Source organism: Bufo bufo, chromosome 11, assembly GCF_905171765.1.
Source record: "Bufo bufo chromosome 11, aBufBuf1.1, whole genome shotgun sequence".
NCBI classification, from domain to species: Eukaryota; Metazoa; Chordata; class Amphibia; order Anura; family Bufonidae; genus Bufo; species Bufo bufo.
The window spans coordinates 97,479,079-97,501,260 of record NC_053399.1 but is presented as its reverse complement, the minus strand read 5'-3'; the positions used below and the strand labels follow the sequence as shown (position 1 = coordinate 97,501,260).

The following is a 22,182-nucleotide window of genomic DNA, read 5'->3' as shown; positions in this document are numbered from 1 at the left end:
CCCCTTTTTAGTCATATCAGTGAGTGGCTTAACAACAGAGGAATAATTCAAAATGAACTTTCTGTAATAATTGGCAAAACCCAAAAACCGCATCAGCGCCTTCTTATTCTCAGGAAGATCCCAATCAAGCACAGCGCAGACCTTCTCAGGGTCCATGCGAAAACCAGAAGCGGAAAGAAGAAAACCAAGAAATTGAATCTCCGGAACTGCAAACACACATTTTTCCAGTTTAGCGTACAATTTATTATCCCACAGAATCAGCAAGACCTGACGTAGGTGGTCTCGATGAGTCTTGAAATCAGGAGGAAAAAATCAAAATGTCATCCAGATACACCAGTACAAATTTCCCTATTAAATGATGAAAAATGCTGTTCACAAAATGTTGGAAGACGGCCGGAGCATTCATCAAACCAAAAGGCATAACCAAATTCTCGAAATGACCCTCAAGGGTATTGAAGGCCATCTTCCATTCGTCCCCTTCCCTGACCCTGACTAGGTTGTATGCCCCTCTTAAATCCAACTTAGAAAAAACCTTAGCCCCAACAATCTGGTTAAACAGGTCCGGGATCAGAGGAAGCAGATATGGGTCACGAATCGTGATACGGTTCAGCTCCCTGAAATCCAGAAAAGGTCTTAAAGAACCATCTTTTTTCTTAACAAAAAAAAAAACAGCGGCAACAGTTGACTTCGAGGGTCGGATGTGTCCCTTTCTCAGGCTCTCAGAGATATAAGTACGCATAGAGACTCTTTCAGGTTGGGAGAGATTGTATTATCATGATTTTGGCAGTTTGGCGCCTGGGATGAGATTAATAGGGCAGTTCTACTCCCGATGCGGGGGCAACTCCTGGACACCACTCTCGGAAAACACATCCGAAAATTCTGAGAGAAAAGATGGCACGGTCTTGGTAGAAACCTCTGAAAGAGACGCCGTGAGGCAATTCTCTCTGCAAAACGCACTCCAACCATTTATTTGCCTTGCTTGCCAATCAATGGTGGGGTTATGTTTAGTGAGCTTAAGACAAAACATGACATAGCCTCAACATGAGCGTCACCCACAGTCAAACGGATATTGTGAACTATGCCCTTTAACAATCTTTGAGAAAGTGGAGCAGAATCTATAGCAAAAACAGGTATATCCTTTTCCAAAGTGCATACCTGGAAACCATGCATTATTGCAAATTGATTATCAATGAGATTGACAGCTGCTCCACTATCTACAAAAATCTCGCAAACAATGTTCTTGCTGTCTAGCGCCACCCTGGCAGGTAGGAGAAAATGGAAACTACAAGCAAATGGCAAACCTTCAATTTCCGCGTCAACCTTGCCAATAGTAGCAAATGAAAAGTTTTTAGAGGGTTTTTTTCCTTTTTGTTTTCCTTTAATTACCCTCAGAAAACTCCATGAATCTCCTAGAGGGGCAAACATTTGCCAAATGATTTATACCCCCACAACAGAAACAAAACCCTCCTCTGAGAGCTGAATCATCTACTATCAGAGGCAAGCAAACCCAGCTGCATGGCCTCCTCCTCAGAGGGGATTGAGACCGACTGAGGCCCCTGCACACTGAATGAGACAGCCCCACTGTCCTTGGACTGAATATGACAGGAAGGAGTAGTCTCCTCTCTCTTCCATGAAAGCCAGCAGAACCAGTCACCTGAAACTGATACACAGTTTTACGGAGATCTGTTACCTCCAGCGAAAGACCCTGCATGCGGTCAATCAAGGCTGAAACCGGATCCATGCTTAACCTCTTAAGGACATAGGGCGTACAGGTACGCCCTTGTGCCCTGGTACTTAAGGACACAGGGCGTACAGGTACGTCCTATGTATTTCCGATCACTGCCGTGCGGCTGGCAGTGATCGGAACCCGGTGCCTGCTCAAATCATTGAGCAGGCACCTAGGCTAAATGCGCGGGGGGGTCCCGTGACCCCCCCATGTCGGCGATTGCGGCAAACCGCAGGTCAATTCAGACCTGCGGTTTGCTGCGATTTCTGCCGTTTCTGGTCCGCGCGGTCCCTGACCGCGGGGATCAGAAACTTTATAGGTCTAAAAAAAGTTTTATTCACCCCCCCCGCACCCCCGAATGATTTTTAGGGTGGCGGGAGGTGCAGGGGGAGGGTTGCGGGCGGTGCGGGAGGCGGGCGGTGCGGCAGGCGGGATCGCGATCCCCCGCCCGCCTCCCCTTGTATAATCGTTGGTCTCTAGTGGGGATACCAGGGTGCCAGCACATTGCTGGCACCCTGGTATAAACGGCTGACATCTGCGATGCGATGTCAGCCGTTTAACCCTTTCCATACAGCGGTCCGTACGGACCGCTGTATGGAAAAGGTTAACAGCGCAGGGAGCTCCCTCCCTCTCCCATCGGGGGGCTGCTGTGCCTTTGCAGCCCCCCGATGGGAGAGGGAGAGAGCTCCCAGAGAGCCCCCCGACAGATCCCCTCCTTACCCTTCCCCGTCTGCGCAGTTCTGAGCAGACGGGGAAGGTTCCCATGGCAACAGGACGCCTCTCAGGCGTCCTGCTGTCCATGGTGCTGAACAGATCTGTGCTGAAAGCATAGATCTGTTCAGTGTAAGTAAAATACAGTACAGAACAATATATATTGTTCTGTACTGTATTATACAGACATCAGACCCACTGGATCTTCAAGAACCAAGTGGGTCTGGGTCAAAAAAAAGTGAATAAAAGTGAAAAAAAAAGTAAAAATCAAAAAACACATTTATCACTGATAAAAAATGAAAAAAATAAAATTCCCTACACATGTTTGGTATCGCCGCGTCCATAACGACCTGATCTATAAAACGGTCATGTTACTTTACCCGAACGGTGAACACCATAAAAATAAAACATAAAAAACTATGATGAAATTGAAATTTTGCCCACCTTACTTCCCAAAAAAGGTAATAAAAGTGATCAAAAAAGTCGCATGTACGCCAAAATTGTAACAATCAAACCGTCATCTCATCCCGCAAAAATCATACCCTACCCAAGATAATCGCCCAAAAACTGAAAAAGCTATGGCTCTTAGACTATGGAAACACTAAAACATGATTTTTTTTGTTTCAAAAATGAAATCATTGTGTAAAACTTACATAAATAAAAAAAAAGTATACATATTAGGTATCGCCGCGTCCGTATCGCCCGGCTCTATAAAAATATCTCATGATCTAACCCCTCAGATGACCACCGTAAAAAAATAAAAATAAAAACGGTGTAAAAAAAGCCATTTTTTGTCATCTTACGTCACAAAAAGTGTAATAGCAAGCAATCAAAAAGTCATATGCACCCCAAAATAGATGCCAATCAAACCGTCATCTCATCCCGCAAAAAATGAGACCCTACTTAAGATAATCGCCCAAAAACTGAAAAAACTATGGCTCTTAGACTATGGAGACACAAACATTTTTTTGGTTTTAAAAATGAAATCATTGTGTAAAACTTACATAAATAAAAAAAATGGTATACATATTAGGTATCGCCGCGTCCGTGACAACCTGCTCTATAAAATTACCACATGATCTAACCTGTCAGATGAATGTTGTAAATAACAAAAAAAAAAACGCTGCCAAAAAAGCTATTTCTTGTTACCTTGCCGCACAAAAAGTGTAATATAGAGCAACCAAAAATCATATGTACCCTAAACTAGTACCAACAAAACTGCCACCCTATCCCGTAGTTTCTAAAATGGGGTCACTTTTTTGGAGTTTCTACTCTAGGGTTGCATCAGGGGGGCTTCAAATGGGACATGGTGTCAAAAAACCAGTCCAGCAAAACCTGCCTTCCAAAAACCGTATGGTGTTCCTTTCCTTCTGCGCCCTGCCGTGTGCCCGTACAGCGGTTTACGACCACATATGGGGTGTTTCTGTAAACTACAGAATTAGGGCCATAAATATTGAGTTTGGTTTGGCTGTTGACCCTTGCTTTGTAACTGGAAAAAAAATATTAAAATGGAAAATCTGCCAAAAAAGTGAAATTTTGAAATTGTATCTCTATTTTCCATTAAATCTTGTGCAACACCTAAAGGGTTAACAAAGTTTGTAAAATCAGTTTTGAATACCTTGAGGGGTGTAGTTTCTTAGATGGGGTCACTTTTATGGAGTTTATAATCTAGGGGTGCATCAGGGGGGCTTCAAATGGGACATGGTGCCAAAAAAACAGTCCAGCAAAATCAGCCCTCCAAAAACCAAACGGCGCACCTTTCACTCTACGCCCCGCTGTGTGCCCGTACAGTAGTTTACGGCCACATATGGGGTGTTTCTGTAAACGGCAGAGTCAGGGCAATAAAGATACAGTCTTGTTTGGCTGTTAACCCTTGCTTTGTTAGTGGAAAAAATGGGTTAAAATGGAAAATTAGGCAAAAAAATGAAATTCTCAAATTTCATCGCCATTTGCCAATAACTCTTGTGCAACACCTATAGGGTTAACGACGTATGTAAAATCAGTTTTGAATACCTTGAGGGGTTTAGTTTCTTAGATGGGGTCACTTTTAGGGAGTTTCTCCTCTAGGGGTGCATCAGGGGGGCTTCAAATGGGACATGGTGTAAATAAACCAGTCCATAAAAATCTGCCTTCCAAAAACCATACAGCGCACCTTTCCCTCTACGCCCCGCTGTGTGGCCGTACAGTAGTTTACGGCCACATATGGGGTGTTTCTGTAAACGGCAGAGTCAGGGCAATAAAGATACAGTCTTGTTTGGCTGTTAACCCTTGCTTTGTTAGTGGAAAAAATGGGTTAAAATGGAAAATTAGACAAAAAAATGAAATTCTCAAATTTCATCCCCATTTGCCAATAACTCTTGTGCAACACCTAAAGGGTTAACGACGTATGTAAAATCAGTTTTGAATACCTTGAGGGGTGTAGTTTCTTAGATGGGGTCATTTTTGGGTGGTTTCTATTATGTAAGCCTCGCAAAGTGACTTCAGACCTGAACTGGTCCCTAAAAATTTAGTTTTTGTAAATTTCTGAAAAATTTCAAGATTTGCTTCTAAACTTCTAAGCCTTATAACATCCCCAAAAAATAAAATATCATTCCCAAAACAATTCTAACATGAAGTAGACATATGGGGAATGTAAAGTCATCACAATTTTTGGGGGTATTACTATGTATTACAGAAGTAGAGAAACTGAAACTTTGAAATTTGCTAAATTTTTCCAAATTTTTGTTAAATTAGGTATTTTTTGGTGCAAAAAAATATAATTTTTTGACTTCATTTTACCAGTGTCATGAAGTACAATATGTGACGAAAAAACAATCTCAGAACGGCCTGGATAAGTCAAAGCGTTTTAAAGTTATCAGCACTTAAAGGGACTCTGGTCAGATTTGCAAAAAATGGCCTGGTCCTAAGGTGTAAAAAGGCTGTGTCCTTAAGGGGTTAAGACGGTTATGGCGGTTTATAATGTCACGGATGGTGTTGCAGAAAGTTGGAACTTATAAATAAACATCCGACTGGCTTGATCCCAAACTAAGGAGCATATGGGTGAGCCCTATAAAACCCCTAGAGCTCTCCCTGACTGCTATGCCCATGCAAAGGTCTTTATTGTAGACGATTGCATGTCCACGTACCTCATACTATGTGACACCTGAAAACCCTATAATAGTGAGGGGACATGACCACCGGCTCCCTGCACTTAATACGGACAAAGTCAGGGTCACCTAGAATCAAGCCAGCAAGGAAACACAAATAAAGGAAACAGACTTATCTGAGGAATCAACAGAAGCAGCCTTCAGCTGTGAACACAATCCAGGAAGAAGTATAAACCGCAAAGTGAGGCAGTATGGGAGGGAATATAAAGGGAGACAAATAGTGTAAATAGGTGACAGCTGGGAGAAGGAAAGGAGATGACAAAGTAAAACCAAAACAAAGAACTTCATGCAGGTAGAGAAGAACATCTAACAGACCTTCTCACAGAAGTGGCGGTGACATTGCCATTAACTCCTAAAGGGTTAACGACGTTTGCAAAATCAGTTTTGAATACCTTGAGGGATGTAGTTTCTAGAATGGGGTAATTTTTTAGTGGTTTCTATTATGTAAGCCTCACAAAGTGACTTCAGACCTGAACTGGTCCTTAACCCCTTAAGGACACAGCCTTTTTACACCTTAGGACCAGGCCATTTTTTGCAAATCTGACCAGAGTCACTTTAAGTGCTGATAACTTTAAAACGCTTTGACTTATCCAGGCCGTTCTGAGATAGTTTTTTCATCACATATTGTACTTCATGACACTGGTAAAATGAAGTCAAAAAAATAAAAATTTTTGCACCAAAAAATACCTAATTTAACAAAAATATGGAAAAATTAGCAAATTTCAAAGTTTCCGTTTCTCTACTTCTGTAATACATAGTAATACCCCCAAAAATTGTGATGACTTTATATTCCCCATATGTCTACTTCATGTTTGAATTGTTTTGGGAATGATATTTTATTTTTTGGGGATGTTATAAGGCTTAGAAGTTTAGAAGCAAATCTTGAAATTTTTCAGAAATTTACAAAAACTCAATTTTTAGGGACCAGTTCAGGTCTCAAGTCACTTTGCGAGGTTTACATAATAGAAACCACCCAAAAATGACCCCATCTAAGAAACTACACCCCTCAAGGTATTCAAAACTGATTTTGCATACGTTGTTAACCCTTTAGGTGTTGCACAAGAGTTATTGGCAAATGGGGAGGAAATTTGAGAATTTCATTTTTTTGTCTAATTTTTCATTTTAACCCATTTTTTCCACTAACAAAGCAAGGGTTAACAGCCAAACAAGACTGTATCTTTATTGCCCTGACTCTGCCGTTTACAGAAACACCCAATATGTGGCAGTAAACTACTGTACGGCCACACAGCGGGGCGTAGAGGGAAAGGTGCACCGTTTGGTTTTTGGAGGGCTGATTTTTATGGACTGGTTTATTTACACCATGTCCCATTTGAAGCCCCCTGATGCACCCCTAGAGGAGAAATTCCCTAAAAGTGACCCCATCTAAGAAACTACACCCCTCAAGGTATTCAAAACTGATTTTACATACATCGTTAACCCTTTAGGTGTTGCACAAGAGTTATTGGCAAATGGCGATGAAATTTGAGAATTTCATTTTTTTGTCTAATTTTCCATTTTAACCTATTTTTTCCACTAACAAAGCAAGGGTTAACAGCCAAACAAGACTGTATCTTTATTGCCCTGACTCTGCTGTTTACAGAAACACCCCATATGTGGCCGTAAACTACTGTACGGCCACACAGCGGGGCGTAGAGGGAAAGGTGCGCCGTTTGGTTTTTGGAGGGCTGATTTTGCTGGACTGTTTTTTTGACACCATGTCCCATTTGAAGCCCCCCTGATGCACCCCTAGATTATAAACTCCATAAAAGTGACCCCATCTAAGAAACTACACCCCTCAAGGTATTCAAAACTGATTTTACAAACTTTGTTAACCCTTTAGGTGTTGCACAAGATTTAATGGAAAATAGAGATACAATTTCAAAATTTCACTTTTTTGGCAGATTTTCCATTTTAATATTTTTTTTCCAGTTACAAAGCAAGGGTTAACAGCCAAACAAAACTCATTATTTATGGCCCTGATTCTGTAGTTTACAGAAACACCCCATATGTGGTCGTAAACCGCTGTACAGGCACACGGCAGGGCGCAGAAGGAAAGGAATGCCATACGGTTTTTGGAAGGCATGTTTTGCTGGACTGTTTTTTTTTACACCATGTCCCATTTGAAGCCCCCCTGATGCACCCCTAGAGTAGAAACTCCAAAAAAGTGACCCCATTTTAGAAACTACGGGATAGGTTGGCAGTTTTGTTGGTACTAGTTTAGGGTACATATGATTTTTGGTTGCTCTATATTACACTTTTTGTGCGGCAAGGTAACAAGAAATAGCTTTTTTGGCAGCGTTTTTTTTTTTGTTATTTACAACATTCATCTGACAGGTTAGATCATGTGGTAATTTTATAGAGCAGGTTGTCACGGACGCGGCGATACCTAATATGTATACAATTTTTTTTATTTATGTAAGTTTTACACAATGATTTCATTTTTAAAACAAAAAAAATGTTTTAGTGTCTCCATAGTCTAAGAGCCATAGTTTTTTTCTGTTTTTGGGCGATTATCTTAAGTAGGGTCTCATTTTTTGCGGGATGAGATGACTGTTTGATTGGCATCTATTTTGGGGTGCATATGACTTTTTGATTGCTTGCTATTACACTTTTTGTGACGTAAGATGACAAAAAATGGCTTTTTTTACACCGTTTTTATTTTTATTTTTTTACGGTGGTCATCTGAGGTGTTAGATCATGTGATATTTTTATAGAGCCGGTCGATACGGACGCGGCGATACCTAATATGTATACTTTTTTTTATTTATGTAAGTTTTACACAATGATTTCATTTTTGAAACAAAAAAAAAAATCATGTTTTAGTGTTTCCATAGTCTAAGAGCCATAGTTCTTTCAGTTTTTAGGCGATTATCTTGGGTAGGGTATGATTTTTACGGGATGAGATGACGGTTTGATTGTTACAATTTTGGCGTACATGCGACTTTTTTGATCACTTTTATTACCTTTTTTGGTTAGTAAAGTGGGCAAAATTTCAATTTCATCATAGTTTTTTATTTTTTATTTTTATGGCGTTCACCGTTCGGGTAAAGTAACATGACCGTTTTATAGATCAGGTCGTTACGGACGCGGCGATACCAAACATGTGTAGGGAATTTTATTTTTTTCATTTTTAATCAGTGATAAGTGTGTTTTTTGATTTTTACTTTATTTTCACTTTTATTCACTTTTTTTTGACCCAGACCCACTTGGTTCTTGAAGATCCAGTGGGTCTGTTGTCTGTATAATACAGTACAGTGCAATATATATTGTACTGTACTGTATTTTACACTTTGTCTGAACAGATCTATGCCTTTTAGCACAGATCTGTTCAGCACCATGGACAGCAGGACGCCTGAGACGGCGTCCTGTTGCCATGGGAACCTTCCCCGTCTGCTCAGTACTAGTCAGAACTGCGCAGACGGGGAAGGGTAAGGACGGGGCTGTCGGGGGGCTGTCTGGGGGCTCTCTCCCTCTCCCATCGGGGGGCTGCAAAGGCACAGCAGCCCCCCGATGGGAGAGGGAGGGAGCTCCCTGCGCTGTTAACCTGTATGGAAAGGGTTAAACGGCTGACATCGCATCGCAGATGTCAGCCGTTTATACCAGGGTGCCAGCAATGTGCTGGCACCCTGGTATACCCACTAGAAGCCAACGATTATTCAAGGGGAGGCGGGCGGAGGATCGCGATCCCGCCTGCCGCACCGCCCGCAACCCTCCCCCTGCAGCTCCCGCCACCATAAAATCATTCGAGCGTGCAGGTGGGGGTAAATAAAACTATATTTTAGGCATATAAAGGGTGAGGACGGGGCTGGCGGGGGGCTGTCTGGGAGCTCTCTCCCTCTCCCATCGGGGGGCTGCAAAGGCACAGCAGCCCCCCGATGGGAGAGGGAGGGAGCTCCCTGCGCTGTTAACCTGTATGGAAAGGGTTAAACGGCTGACATCGCATCGCAGATGTCAGCCGTTTATACCAGGGTGCCAGCAATGTGCTGGCACCCTGGTATACCCACTAGAAGCCAACGATTATTCAAGGGGAGGCGGGCGGAGGATCGCGATCCCGCCTGCCGCACCGCCCGCAACCCTCCCCCTGCAGCTCCCGCCACCATAAAATCATTCGAGCGTGCAGGTGGGGGTAAATAAAACTATATTTTAGGCATATAAAGGGTGAGGACGGGGCTGGCGGGGGGCTGTCTGGGAGCTCTCTCCCTCTCCCATCGGGGGGCTGCAAAGGCACAGCAGCCCCCCGATCGGAGAGGGAGGGAGCTCCCTCTTACTGTTAACTTTTTCCATACAGCTGTCCGTACGGACCACTGTATGGAAAGGGTTAAACGGCTGAAATCGCATCACCGATGTCAGCCGTTTATACTAGGGTGTCAGCAATGTGCTGGCACCCTGGTATACCCACTGTACACCAACGATTATTCAATGGGAGGCGGGCGGGGGATTGCGATCCCACCTGCCGCACCGCCCGCCTCCCGCACCGCCCCCACCACCCCCCCTGCACCTCCCACCGGGCTAAAATCTTTCAGAGGTGCAGGGGGGGTGATAAATATATATTTTCGCCACACCAAAGTTTCTGATCGCCGCGGTCAGGGACCGCGGGGATCAGAAAATGCAGAAATCGCAGCAAACCGCAGGTCTGAATTGACCTGCGGTTTGCCGCGATCGCCGACATGGGGGGGGTCACGGGAATGTCTTGGGACAATACTACATAAGTGAAGATAGGTCTGGCCAGACTAAAAAAGTGGTGAATAATGTATTGATAAATAATAATTAATAAATATTACAATATACAGTACAATTGTGAAGTTTAAATTGTGTAGGTTCCCCAGTAGAACCCGATCTATGAGGATTAAAAACTATAACTGCAGTATAGCTTTCGATCCAATGTTCAACGGTGCTTGTATTTCACATAGTTTGTCTTACATTAATACTGTTGTAGCAATATTCGCAAAAATATTTGCATGTAATTTTGTATGTTTCCACGATAATAAATGTTCGGAATTAAATTAAAATGTATTTATGCGATTTATGCAATGTCCACCATCAATTTGAGTGATGTCAGAACCGTATCATTCAGTTGTTGTATTAAATAGTATTGTTCGATTCGAACTACACAATCGATTATGCCCCCATCACAATTACTTTGATTGACCTCAATACAGTGTATCTTACTCACAAGCCAGGTCGATATGGACGGAATCCGGCGGCGTCCCGCGTGGTAGCTACACCAGATCCCCCACTACTGCTTACTCACGTGAGTATCGAATTTCACCAGAGGTTAGTAGTAAATCGGAAAAATGTCAGTTTCTGCTGCGATGTCGAGGGCGTCTCGATTGTAATGTTCTTTATCATCCACTTTTAGGGAATGTAGGCGTATCTCACTGGCGCCAGTGACGACTTTACGTATTTCCGGTTCTCAGGATGACACGAACTTTAAAGTCTGGTTGCGATTTTTCTACCCAGAATGTTCTTAGCTGTAAATAACGGTGGTCTTTGTGTTGAGCAGGAGGATCCAAACCAAATGCGTTTCGGGGCTCTAAGTGGCCCCTTCCTCAGTGGTTAAGTCTTCCTCCATAATCCATATCCTTATACAGAGAATTTGAAACATACAAAACGTGCGATGGATCTAGCTCGCATTAAACAATGTGATGGATTCAGCCTGGATCGGTCATTATTTATTTCTTTCATATTACTTCCATGATTGGATTTTTCTTTTTAAATTTTCATCAGGCATATTAAACAGGTTACTTGGAGTATGTTGCACAAAAAAACGCAACATATAAAAAAAAACGCATATGCGATATTGATGCGTTTTCATTGCGTTTTTGATAAAAAACATCATACCGAACATCACAAAAGCATAAAAAACATAATATAAGTTAATGAATATATAAAATATCATAAAATACAATATATAAAACAATATAAACTTTGACTCCTTTTAAGTGATATTAATATTAATATTAATAATTTTAATCTGAAGTTCACCTCCACGACCAGCCAAACCAAACTTGAGTTTTTTGATTTACAAATTAAAATTGAGGAAGACAGGCTAAAGTGCAGCACTTTTATTAAACCAACAGCACGCAACAGTTATATTTTGTATAATAGCTGTCATCTCCCAAAATGGCTTCTAAATATCCCTATATACACATCATTGAATGCCCTTGCAGAGGGCAATACATTGGAAGAACTAAGAGGCTAATGAAAAAAAGAATAGCTGAACATGTGTCAAAGATTAGAAAGGGATTTGAGAATCATTCTGCACATGGTCAGGACCCTTCAGGACTCAAATTTGCTGCTTTGGAGAAAATACAAAAGGACTGGAGAGGAGGAGACCATATTGGCAGGATGTCGAGAGCGGAGGCACAAAAAATCTTCGAATTTAATACCCTCCTGCCAATTGGTCTAAACTCTGAATTCAAGCTTTTTGGCTTCTTGTTGAGTGGAGATGAGGTGGTTGCCACTGGCCGATGTGAGACTATGCTATATTTAAATGTGGTCGGTCCTCCCTTGACCGATGGCACTCACCTTACTATACGACACATTTTTTACCGAAGACATCTGGGAGAATAATCAGTATCCTCGGGGTGTTTTCGAGGAGAAGAGTAGTCAATATCCAAGGAAACAAGAAAGCCACATTTTATTACATTTTAACAATTTTTGATGTTTTAACAATTGTTTTAATATTTCATCTATGATATGGGTCCCTAAAAGTGATATCCCTTTCACTATTATACAGTACAAGCCCTTATCAATAAATAATTACTCAGCCTATTTTCTGATCGACATGAAGGAGTCAAAGTTTATATTGTTTTATATTGTATTTTATGATATTTTATATATTCATTAACTTATATCATGTTTTTTATGCTTTTTGTGATGTTCGGTATAAGTTTTTTTTAAATCAAAAACGCTATGAAAACGCATCAATATCGCATATGCGTTTTTTTAAATATGCTGCGTTTTTTAGTGCAACATACTCCAAGTAACCTGTTTAATATGCCTGATGAAAATTTAAAAAGAAAAATCCAATCATGGAAGTTATATAAAAGAAATAAGTAATGTCCGATCCAGGCTAAATCCATTGTTTAATGAGAGTTAGATCCATCGCACGTTTTATATGTTTCAAACTCTCTATATAAGGATATGGATTATGGAGGAAGACTTAACCACTGAGGAAGGGGCCACTTAGAGCCCCGAAACGCGTTTGGTTTGGATCCTCCTGCTCAACACAAAGACCACCATTATTTACAGCTACGAACATTCTGGGTAGAAAAATTGCAACCAGACTTTAAAGTTCGTGTCATCCTGAGAACCGGAAATTCGCTAAAAGTAGATGATAAAGAACATTACAAACGAGACGCCCTCGACATCGCAGCAGAAACTGACATTTTTCCGATTTACTACTAACCTCTGGTAAAATTCGATACTCACGTGAGTAAGCAGTAGTGGGGGATCTGGTGTAGCTACCACGCGGGACGCCGCGGAACACCCACCGGATTCCGTCCATATCGAGCTGGCTTGTGAGTAAGATACACTGTATTGAGGTCAATCAAAGTAATTGTGATGGGGGCATAATCGATTGTGTAGTTCGAATCGAACAATACTATTTAATACAACAACTGAATGATACGGTTCTGACATCACTCAAATTGATGGTGGACATTGCATAAATCGCATAAATACATTTGAATTTAATTGCGAACATTTATTATTGTGGAAACATACAAAATTATAACAGTATTAATGTAAGACAACCTATGTGAAATACAAGCACAGTTGACCATTGGATCGAAAGCTATACTGCAGTTAGAGTTATTAATCCTCATAAATCGGGTTCTACTAGAGAACCTACACAATTTTTAACTTCACAATTGTACTGTATATTGTAATATGTATTAATTATTATTTATCAATACATTATTCACCACTTTTTTAGTCTGGCCAGACCCATCTTCACTTATGTAGTATTGTCCCAAGATTTTATGGTTTTATAGTTATCAAATAAAGTACTACTTACTCCAGATATAGCGAGTGCCCAGCCTCTTTTTGATATATTTTAGTTTTATAGATTGGGTGAATCTGTTGGCTGAGAGCACCCATCCGGGGAACCTGATGTAGTAGTGCTGCCTATTTTTGATTTTTCAATGAAGTACAATATGTGACAAAAAAACAATCTCAGAATGGCCTGGATAAGTTAAAGCGTTTTAAAGTTATCACCACATAAAGCGACACTGGTTAGATTTGCAAAAAATGGCCTGGTTCTTAAAGGGATTCTGTCACCAGGTTTCACCCCCTCCAGATAAAAATATGGTTATGTTCAGGGAGCTTTCACGATTCCTAATGTGGTCTTATAAATGTAATCTGTAGGCTCATTTTGCTAAAAAAACGCTATTACTAACTTGTCATTCAACAAAATAAGGTGCCCAAGGGGATGTAAATGGATCCAAGCTGCCGCCCGCACCCGCCGCCGTTCGTGCGGACTTCTCCGTTCGGCTTCATAGAGCGAAGTGCACATGCGCCGGCACTTCGCTCAACCTCTCGATGACCTGCACACTGGCAGAGCCCTGTGCGCACGCGCGAGATGTTAGAGCAGAAGGAGGGGGAAGGGAGGGAGAGCCGGAGGCGTCACACAGGATTAAGAGGCGGCGCTGAGGTCGGGAAAGGCGGAGCTGGGCACGAACGGCGGCGGGTGCGGGCGGCAGCTTGGATCCATTTACATCCCCTTGGGCGCCTTATTTTGTTGAATGACAGGTTAGTAATAGTGTTTTTTTTTTAGCAAAATGAGCCTACAGATTACATTTATAGGACCACATTAGGAATCGTGAAAGCTCCCTGAACATAACCATATTTTTATCTGGAGGGGGTGAAACCTGGTGACAGAATCCCTTTAAGGTGAAAATGAGCCCGGTCCCTAAGGGGTTAAAATAGATAGTGATACCTTATATAATAGTTATTACTTTACATTTCCTATATATGTACTTTATGTTTGGATCATTTTGTGAATGCCATTTTATTTTTTGGGGACATTTAGAAGGCTTAGAAGTTTAGAAGCAAATCTCAAAATTTTTCAGGAAATTTCCAAAACCCACTTTTTAAGGACCAGTTCAGGTCTAAAGTCACTTTGTGAGGCTAACATAATAGAAACCACCCAAAAATGACTCCATTTTAGAAACTACACCCCCTCAAGGCATTCAAAACTGATTTTACAAACATTGTTATCCCTTTAGGTGTTCCACAAGAATGAAAGGAAAATGGAGATTAAATTTCAGAATTTCACTTTTTTGGCAGATTTTCCATTTTAATCCATTTTTTCCAGTATCAAAGCAAGGGTTGACAGCTAAACAAAACTCAATATTTATTGCCCTGATTCTGTAGTTTGCAGAAACACCCCATATGTGGTCGTAAACTGCTGTACGGGCACACGGCAGGGCGCAGAAGGAAAGGACCGCCATATGGTTTTTGGAAGGCAGATTTCACTAGGATAATTCTAAGTTGCCATGTCACATTTGACGACCTCCTAATACACCCCTAGCATAGAAACTCCAAGAAAGTGACCCTATTTTGGAAACTACACCCCTCAAGGTATTCAAAGCTGATTTTACAAGCTTTGTTAACCCTTTAGATGTTCCACAAGAATTAAAGGAAAATGTTGATGAAATTTCAGAATTTCACTTTTTGGGCAGATTTTCCATTTTAATCCATTTTTTCCCGCTAACAAAGCAAGGGTTAACAGCCAAACAAAACTCAATATTTATTGCCCCGATTCTGTAGTTTACAGAAACACCCCATATGTGGTCGTAAACTGTTGTATGGGCACACGGCAGGGCGCAGAAGGATAGGAACGCCATATGGTTTTTGGAGGGCAGATTTCACTGGGATAATTATAAGTTGCCATGTCACATTTGAAGACCCCCTAGAGTAGAAACTCTAAAAAAAATATAAACATTTTGGAAACTACGGGATAAGGTGGCAGTTTTGTTGGTACTATTTTAGGGTACATATGATTTTTGGTTGCTCTATATTACACTTTTTGTGAGGCAAGGTAACAAAAAATAGCTGTTTTGGAACCGTTTTTATTTTTTGTTATTTACAAGTTCATCTGACAGGTTAGAGGTTAGATCATGTGGTATTTTTATAGAGCAGGTTGTTATGGACACAACAATGCCAAATATGACTACTTTTGTTTAAGTTGTTTCAGATTTACATAATAAAGCATTTTAGAAAAAAAATTTTTTAGTGTCTGCATATTCTAAAAGCCATAGTTGTAAGAAAAAAAAATTTAAAAAAAATCATCATTTTCCGCTAACTTGTGACAAAAAATAAAAAGTTCTATGAACTCACTATGCCCATCAGTGAATACCTTAGGGTGTCTACTTTCTGAAATGGGGTCATTTGTGGGGTGTTTGTACTGTCTGGCCATTGTAGAACCTCAGGAAACATGACAGGTGCTCAGAAAGTCAAAGCTGCTTCAAAAAGCGGAAATTCACATTTTTGTACCATAGTTTGTAAACGCTATAACTTTTACTCAAACCATATTTTTTTTACCCAAACATTTTTTTTATCAGACATGTAGAACAATACATTTTGAGAAAAATGCATATATGGATGTCGTTTTTTTTAAAAAAAAATTACAACTGAAAGTGAAAAATGTCATTTTTTTGCAAAAATTTCGTTAAATTTTGATTAATAACAAAAAATGTAAAAATGTCAGCAGCAATGAAATACCACCAAATGAAAGCTCTATTAGTGAGAAGAAAAGGAGGTAAAATTCATTTGGGTGGTAAGTTGCATGATCGAGCAATAAACGGTGAAAGTAGAGTAGTGCAGAAGTGTAAAAAGTGGCCTGGTCATTATGGGTGTTTAAGCTAGGGGGGCTGAGGTGGTTAAAAGGACTTTCGGCTCACTAACACCTTTCAAGACTAAACCCAGTCTAAAAAATTCAAAAAACTATTCCTGTCCCTACACTACCTGTCCCTTCTGCTGCAGCTTTCCCTGACTAAGACTGAGTCAAACCACATGTCATCGGGTGCTATATAGCACCCGATGACGCGTTCCGGCCAGCCAGTCAATCACTGTAATGCCAGTAACCAACATGGCTATGGCATCACAGTGAGTGCCAGTACCTCCCCGCACGTTTATTGGCTGCATAGAAGCCAACGAACATGCGTGGAGGAGCCTCGAGCATTGGGCTCGAGAACACGCGGTGTTCAGCCGAACACAGCAATGTGCCGAGCTACGCGATGCTCGAGTCAAAATGGTGTTCAGACGAGCATGCTCGCCCAACACTAGAAAGAACCTTTCCTGCCTACTGAAAGATAATCTTAAGAAGCCGATTGTCAAACCTGTTACTAGAATTACAGCTGAGATATTATTTGGATTATCATCTTTACCATATAAATGAACTGTACTGATGACTCTGAGGCAAGTGATTAAGTAAAGGTTCCATTCTTTTCAACCATTGACTCCTCAGCCTTTCTACCACCTCCTTTTGCACCCAACGGTGCTGACGTCACTAACACCAAGGCCGCCAAGGCACCTTAACAAAAACCCATTCCACCAAGGACACCTCAACCACCATCTGGCGGGAATCCCTGGACAATAGAGTGTGCCCCGGAGGAACTGGTGCTGTCCTTCCCTTCTCTTCACTGCACGCTGGCCTAGGGAGCTCTGCTAACTGTGAGTAAATCTACTACTACCACCATCGACCCGTAGCTCACGTGTTGCCCCTGTGGCCCGGTCGCTGCACAGACTGTGCCAAAATCAGGGGTGCAGGTAAGGGGGGCGGTGGCCGCTGACACAGCTACACCTGGTGCATTAGTCAGACATTAGTAGGGACATCACATATCAAGGAGCAGTCAGCAGTTTATCTCATAGACATAACAATGGTGCGGAGCATAAAATAGAATAAAATCCATGTATAACTTGTGCCCCACATGTTTCAGTCCTGTACACATTTCTTATACTCACTATAATTTCTCTATCCTGCAGGCCGGACTGGACAGAGCCTCCATCAAGTATCTGAAGTGAGGACCAAACAGTCGGTTACTAGACAGGTCAAGTATCTTCAGGGACGGGTTATTCCTTATTCCAGATGCCAACTGGATGCAGTAAGTGTCAGGTAGATGATTATTACCCAAACTGTAAGAATAAGAAGATGATATGTGGGTGAGGCGTCCACAGAGCGTTAGTATAAAATCTGTAGATTGTGACTGTGGAGAGAAAATTCAGAGTCTTGTGTGTGGTAGATGTCAGGAACGGAGGCAGCTATATGATATGTCCATGTCCTAGAAATCCAGAACCCCTGAGGAATGTCCTCACTTTATGGCATGTCATAAATCAGTGATGATGGCAGCACATGAATGTACAATAGTCATAAAGCTGGAGGAACTTGTGTCAGCGTCATCAGCTGCTGAGAGTTCTCCTTCCTCCACCATCTATTGTGGCCCCTCTGGCCTCCCTTCTCCTTCCTCCACCATCTAGTGAGGTCCCTGCGGCCTCCATTCTCCTTCCTACACCATCTATTGGGGTCCCTGTGGTCTCCATTCTGCTTCATCCACCATCTATTGTGGCCCTCATTCTGCAGCCCCTGTGTCCTTCATTCTCCTTCCTCCACCATCTATTGTAGTCCCTGTGGCCTCCATTCTCCTTCCTCCACACCTGTGTTTTCAATACAAGTTATGGTAAATAAAATGGAGCCATTAAAAATACATCTTACGGCAAATACGTCTTGCACACGACCGTAGTCTCAGTCTGCATCCGATCTGCGGATCTGATGTAGACCCATTATTCTCAACGGGGCCACAAAACATGCGGACATTACACCGTGTGCTCCCCACACCCTGAAGTCTGTCCTGTGGTCTCGAAAAAACATAAAACGTCCTATTCTTCTCTATTTCGAGGACAGGAATAACGAGATTTTTGTATAACTTACCAGTAAAATCTCTTTCTCGCTCTTCCTTGGGGGACACAGAAAACCTTGGGTATAGCTCATCTCCATAGGAGGCGTGACACTAAGTGAAAGACTGTTAAGCCCCTCCTCCAGCAGCTATACCCTCAGCCTGGAGCGAGCGACTACCAGTTATGTGCCCAAGTACAGTTGTGTTCAAAATTATTCAACCCCCAAAGCAGTAAAGGGTTTTAGGGAATTTAGTGTACATTTGTAATTGTGTTCAGAATGAAATCTTACAAGGACTTTTTAAAGAACCAAATGCAACTAAAATGACATCAATTGTTTTTGTAATACAGTATTAAATGTTTTTTTTGTGATTTCTTCATTGACACAATTATTCAACCCCTTAAAGACTACCACTCTTAAGAACAGAGGTTCATTCAAGTGTTTTCGATCAGGTATTGAAAACACCTGTGGATGTCAAGGAGCAGCAATCAAGCATAATAAGCACCAATTAGGCAGATTTAAAAGGACTGTGATACTCAGCTCCTTCTAGACATTTACTGGTGTGTTTACAAACATGGTGAAGTCAAGAGAATGGTCCAGGAAGACAAGAGAAGAGGTGATTTCTCTTCACAGGAAGGGCAATGGCTATAAGAAGATTGCAAAGATGTTAAACATACCAAGAGACACCATAGGAAGCATCATTCGCAAATTCAAGGCAAAGGGCACTGTTGAAACGCTACCTGGTCGTGGCAGAAAGAAGATGCTGACTTCAACTGCTGTGCTCTACCTGAAGCGCAAAGTGGAGAAAAGTCCCCGTGTGACTGCTGAGGAACTGAAAAAAGATTTGTCAGATGTTGGTACTGAAGTTTCAGCTCAGACAATAAGGCGCACACAGCGTAATAAAGGCCTCCATGCCAGAACTCCCAGGCGCACCACCTTGCTGTCTCCAAAGAATAAGAAGAGTCGACTGCAGTATGCCAAAAGTCATGTGGACAAACCACAAAAGTTTTGGGATAGTGTTCTGTGGACTGATGAAATAAAATTAGAACTGTTTGGGCCCATGGATCAACGCTATGTTTGGAGGAGGAAGAACAAGGCCTATGAAGAAAAGAACACCTTGCCTACTGTGAAGCATGGCGGGGGGTCAATCATGCTTTGGGGCTGTTTTGCTTCTACAGGTACAGGGAAGCTTCAGCGTGTGCAAGGTACCATGAATTCTCTTCAGTACCAGGAGATATTGGATGAAAATGTGATGCAGTCCATCACAAACCTGAGGCTTGGGAGATGTTGGACCTTTCAACAGGACAATGATCCCAAGCATACCTCCAAGTCCACTAGAGCATGGTTGCAGATTAAAGGCTGGAACATTTTGAAGTGGCCATCATAGTCACCAGACTTAAATCCGATTGAGAACCTCTGGTGGGACTTAAAGAAAGCAGTTGCAGCACGCAAGCCTAAGAATGTGACTGAACTGGAGGCTTTTGCCCATGAAGAATGGGCGAAGATACCTGTAGATCGCTGCAAGACACTTGTGTCAAGCTATGCTTCACGTTTAAAAGCTGTTATAACTGGAAAAGGATGTTGTACTAAGTACTAAGATTGAATGTCACTTGGGGGTTGAATAAAACTGATAATGATGTAAGCACAGAAAAGACATTTGTGGTTATTTCATTATAAATGTTATGTTATATTTGTCTGACTTACAAGTGCCTCTTTGATTTAATTGTAAACAAGATGACTGAAATGATCAAAATCAATGTCAAACTGGCCAAAACACTCAATTTCAGTGGGGGTTGAATAATATTGAACACAACTGTAGTTAAAACAAAAGGCAAGGATCAACCAAATTAACATCAACAAGTCAAAACTCCCGTCAGGGCAACCAAAACAATGGGTGGGTGCTGTGTCCCCCAAGGAAGAGCGAGAAAGAGATTTTACTGGTAAGTTATACAAAAATCTCGTTTTTTCGCCCAATTCCTTGGGGGACACAGAAAACCTTGGGACGTTCAAAAGCAGTCCACAAATAGGGAGGGACCACAACCCAAGATGAATTAAAGCACCATAGGCATTAAGGCACCGCCGCCTGCAAGACCAGGCGGCCCAAAGCAGCATCCGCCGATGCATAAGTGTTCACTTTGTAGAACTTGGTGAAAGTGTGCAAAGAAGACCAGGTGGCCGCCTTACACAATTGTTCAGCCGAAGCTCGATTTCGCTGAGCCCAGGAAGCCCCGACCGCTCTGGTAGAATGAGCGGTAACACCAAAGGGCGGTTCCCTGCCCTTAGCACGGTAAGCCTCAGCAATAGCCATCTTGATGAAGCGGGCAATAACCACTTTAGATGCCGCCAGCCCCCTGCGCGGACCCTCCGGAACCACAAATAGAGAATCCGAGCGCCGAAAGGGTCTAGTTACATCCAAGTAGATCCTCAGAGCCCTAACAACATCCAGACGGTGAAGATCCCGTTCCCGAGGATGAGACGGGGACGGGCACAGAGAAGGAAGGACAATATCTTCATTCAGGTGAAAAGCGGACACCACCTTCGGAAGGAAATCCGGAACCGGGCGGAGAACCACCTTGTCCTGGTGAAAAACCAAGAGGGGTTCTACGCAAGAAAGTGCCGCCAATTCAGACACACGCCGAAGAGACGTGATGGCAACGAGGAAAAAAACTTTGCAAGACAACAAGCGAAGGGAAACCCTGCGCAGAGGCTCGAAAGGAGAAGATTGGAGAGCCGTCAGCACAACATTAAGATCCCAAGATGGAACGGGAGCGCGATACGGGGGAGCATAGTGAGCAACCCCCTGAAGAAAAGTCTTAACTGGACCGAGCGGAGCCAGAGGTCGCTGAAAAAGGATCGAAAGCGCTGAGATCTGACCCTTTAGGGTACTGAGACCCAAACCCAAGTCCAGACCAGACTGCAAGAAGGATAAAATCGTGGGGAGAGAAAACCGAAGGGGATGAACATCTAAGGTCTCGCAGAAATTCAAATAGGCCCGCCAGGTTCGATAATAAATCCTGGACGATGCCGGTTTACGCGCACGAATCATGGTACGGACCACGTCAGCAGAAAACCCCCGCCGCGTTAGGACCGCGGTTTCAATAGCCACGCCGCTAAACATAGCGACCCTAAATGCTGGTGGAAGATCGGCCCTTGAGAGAGGAGGTCTTCTCTTAGAGGCAGAGGCAAGGGGGCGTCTGCCAGGAGCAACATAAGGTCGGCGTACCAAGGACGACGAGGCCAATCCGGGGCTATTAGGATCGCAGGCGTGCCCTCCGCCGCGATCTTCCGAAGGACTCGTGGAAGAAGAGGCAGGGGCGGAAAAACGTAGAGGAGAGAGAACTCCGTCCAGGGAAGGACGAGCGCGTCCGCGCCGTAAGCGTCTGGATCCCTGGTTCTGGCCATGAAGGTGGGAAGCTTGTGGTTGAATCTGGAGGCCATGAGATCCACGTCCGGACGACCCCAACGGAGGCAAAGAGACTCGAAGACGTCGGGGTGCAGAGACCACTCGCCCGGGTCGATCGTCGTCCAGCTGAGGAAATCCGCCGCCCAATTGTCCACCCCCGGGATGTAAATGGCTGAAATGGCTGGAACATGAACTTCCGCCCAGCGAAGGATTAGAGACACCTCCCTCATCGCCGCCGCGCTGCGAGTGCCCCCCTGATGATTTATGTATGCCACAGCCGTGGCATTGTCCGATTGGA

At 42.7% G+C, this 22,182-nt stretch overlaps 1 protein-coding gene across 17 annotated transcripts in view; it reads right to left on the bottom strand.

Moving 5' to 3' along the window:
* LOC120981727 (NACHT, LRR and PYD domains-containing protein 12-like) overlaps positions 1-22,182 on the bottom strand; it is a 509,415-nt gene that overhangs the window by 107,955 nt on the left and 379,278 nt on the right. For 15 of the 17 annotated variants that reach the window (XM_040411404.1, XM_040411390.1, XM_040411397.1 and 12 more), the window contains one exon: positions 17,554-17,724. The exons of the other annotated variants lie outside the window; for them this stretch is intronic. In XM_040411404.1, coding sequence (XP_040267338.1) covers positions 17,554-17,724 — 171 coding nt within the window. The remainder of the gene's footprint in view (positions 1-17,553; positions 17,725-22,182) is intronic. 17 annotated transcript variants of the gene reach the window in all.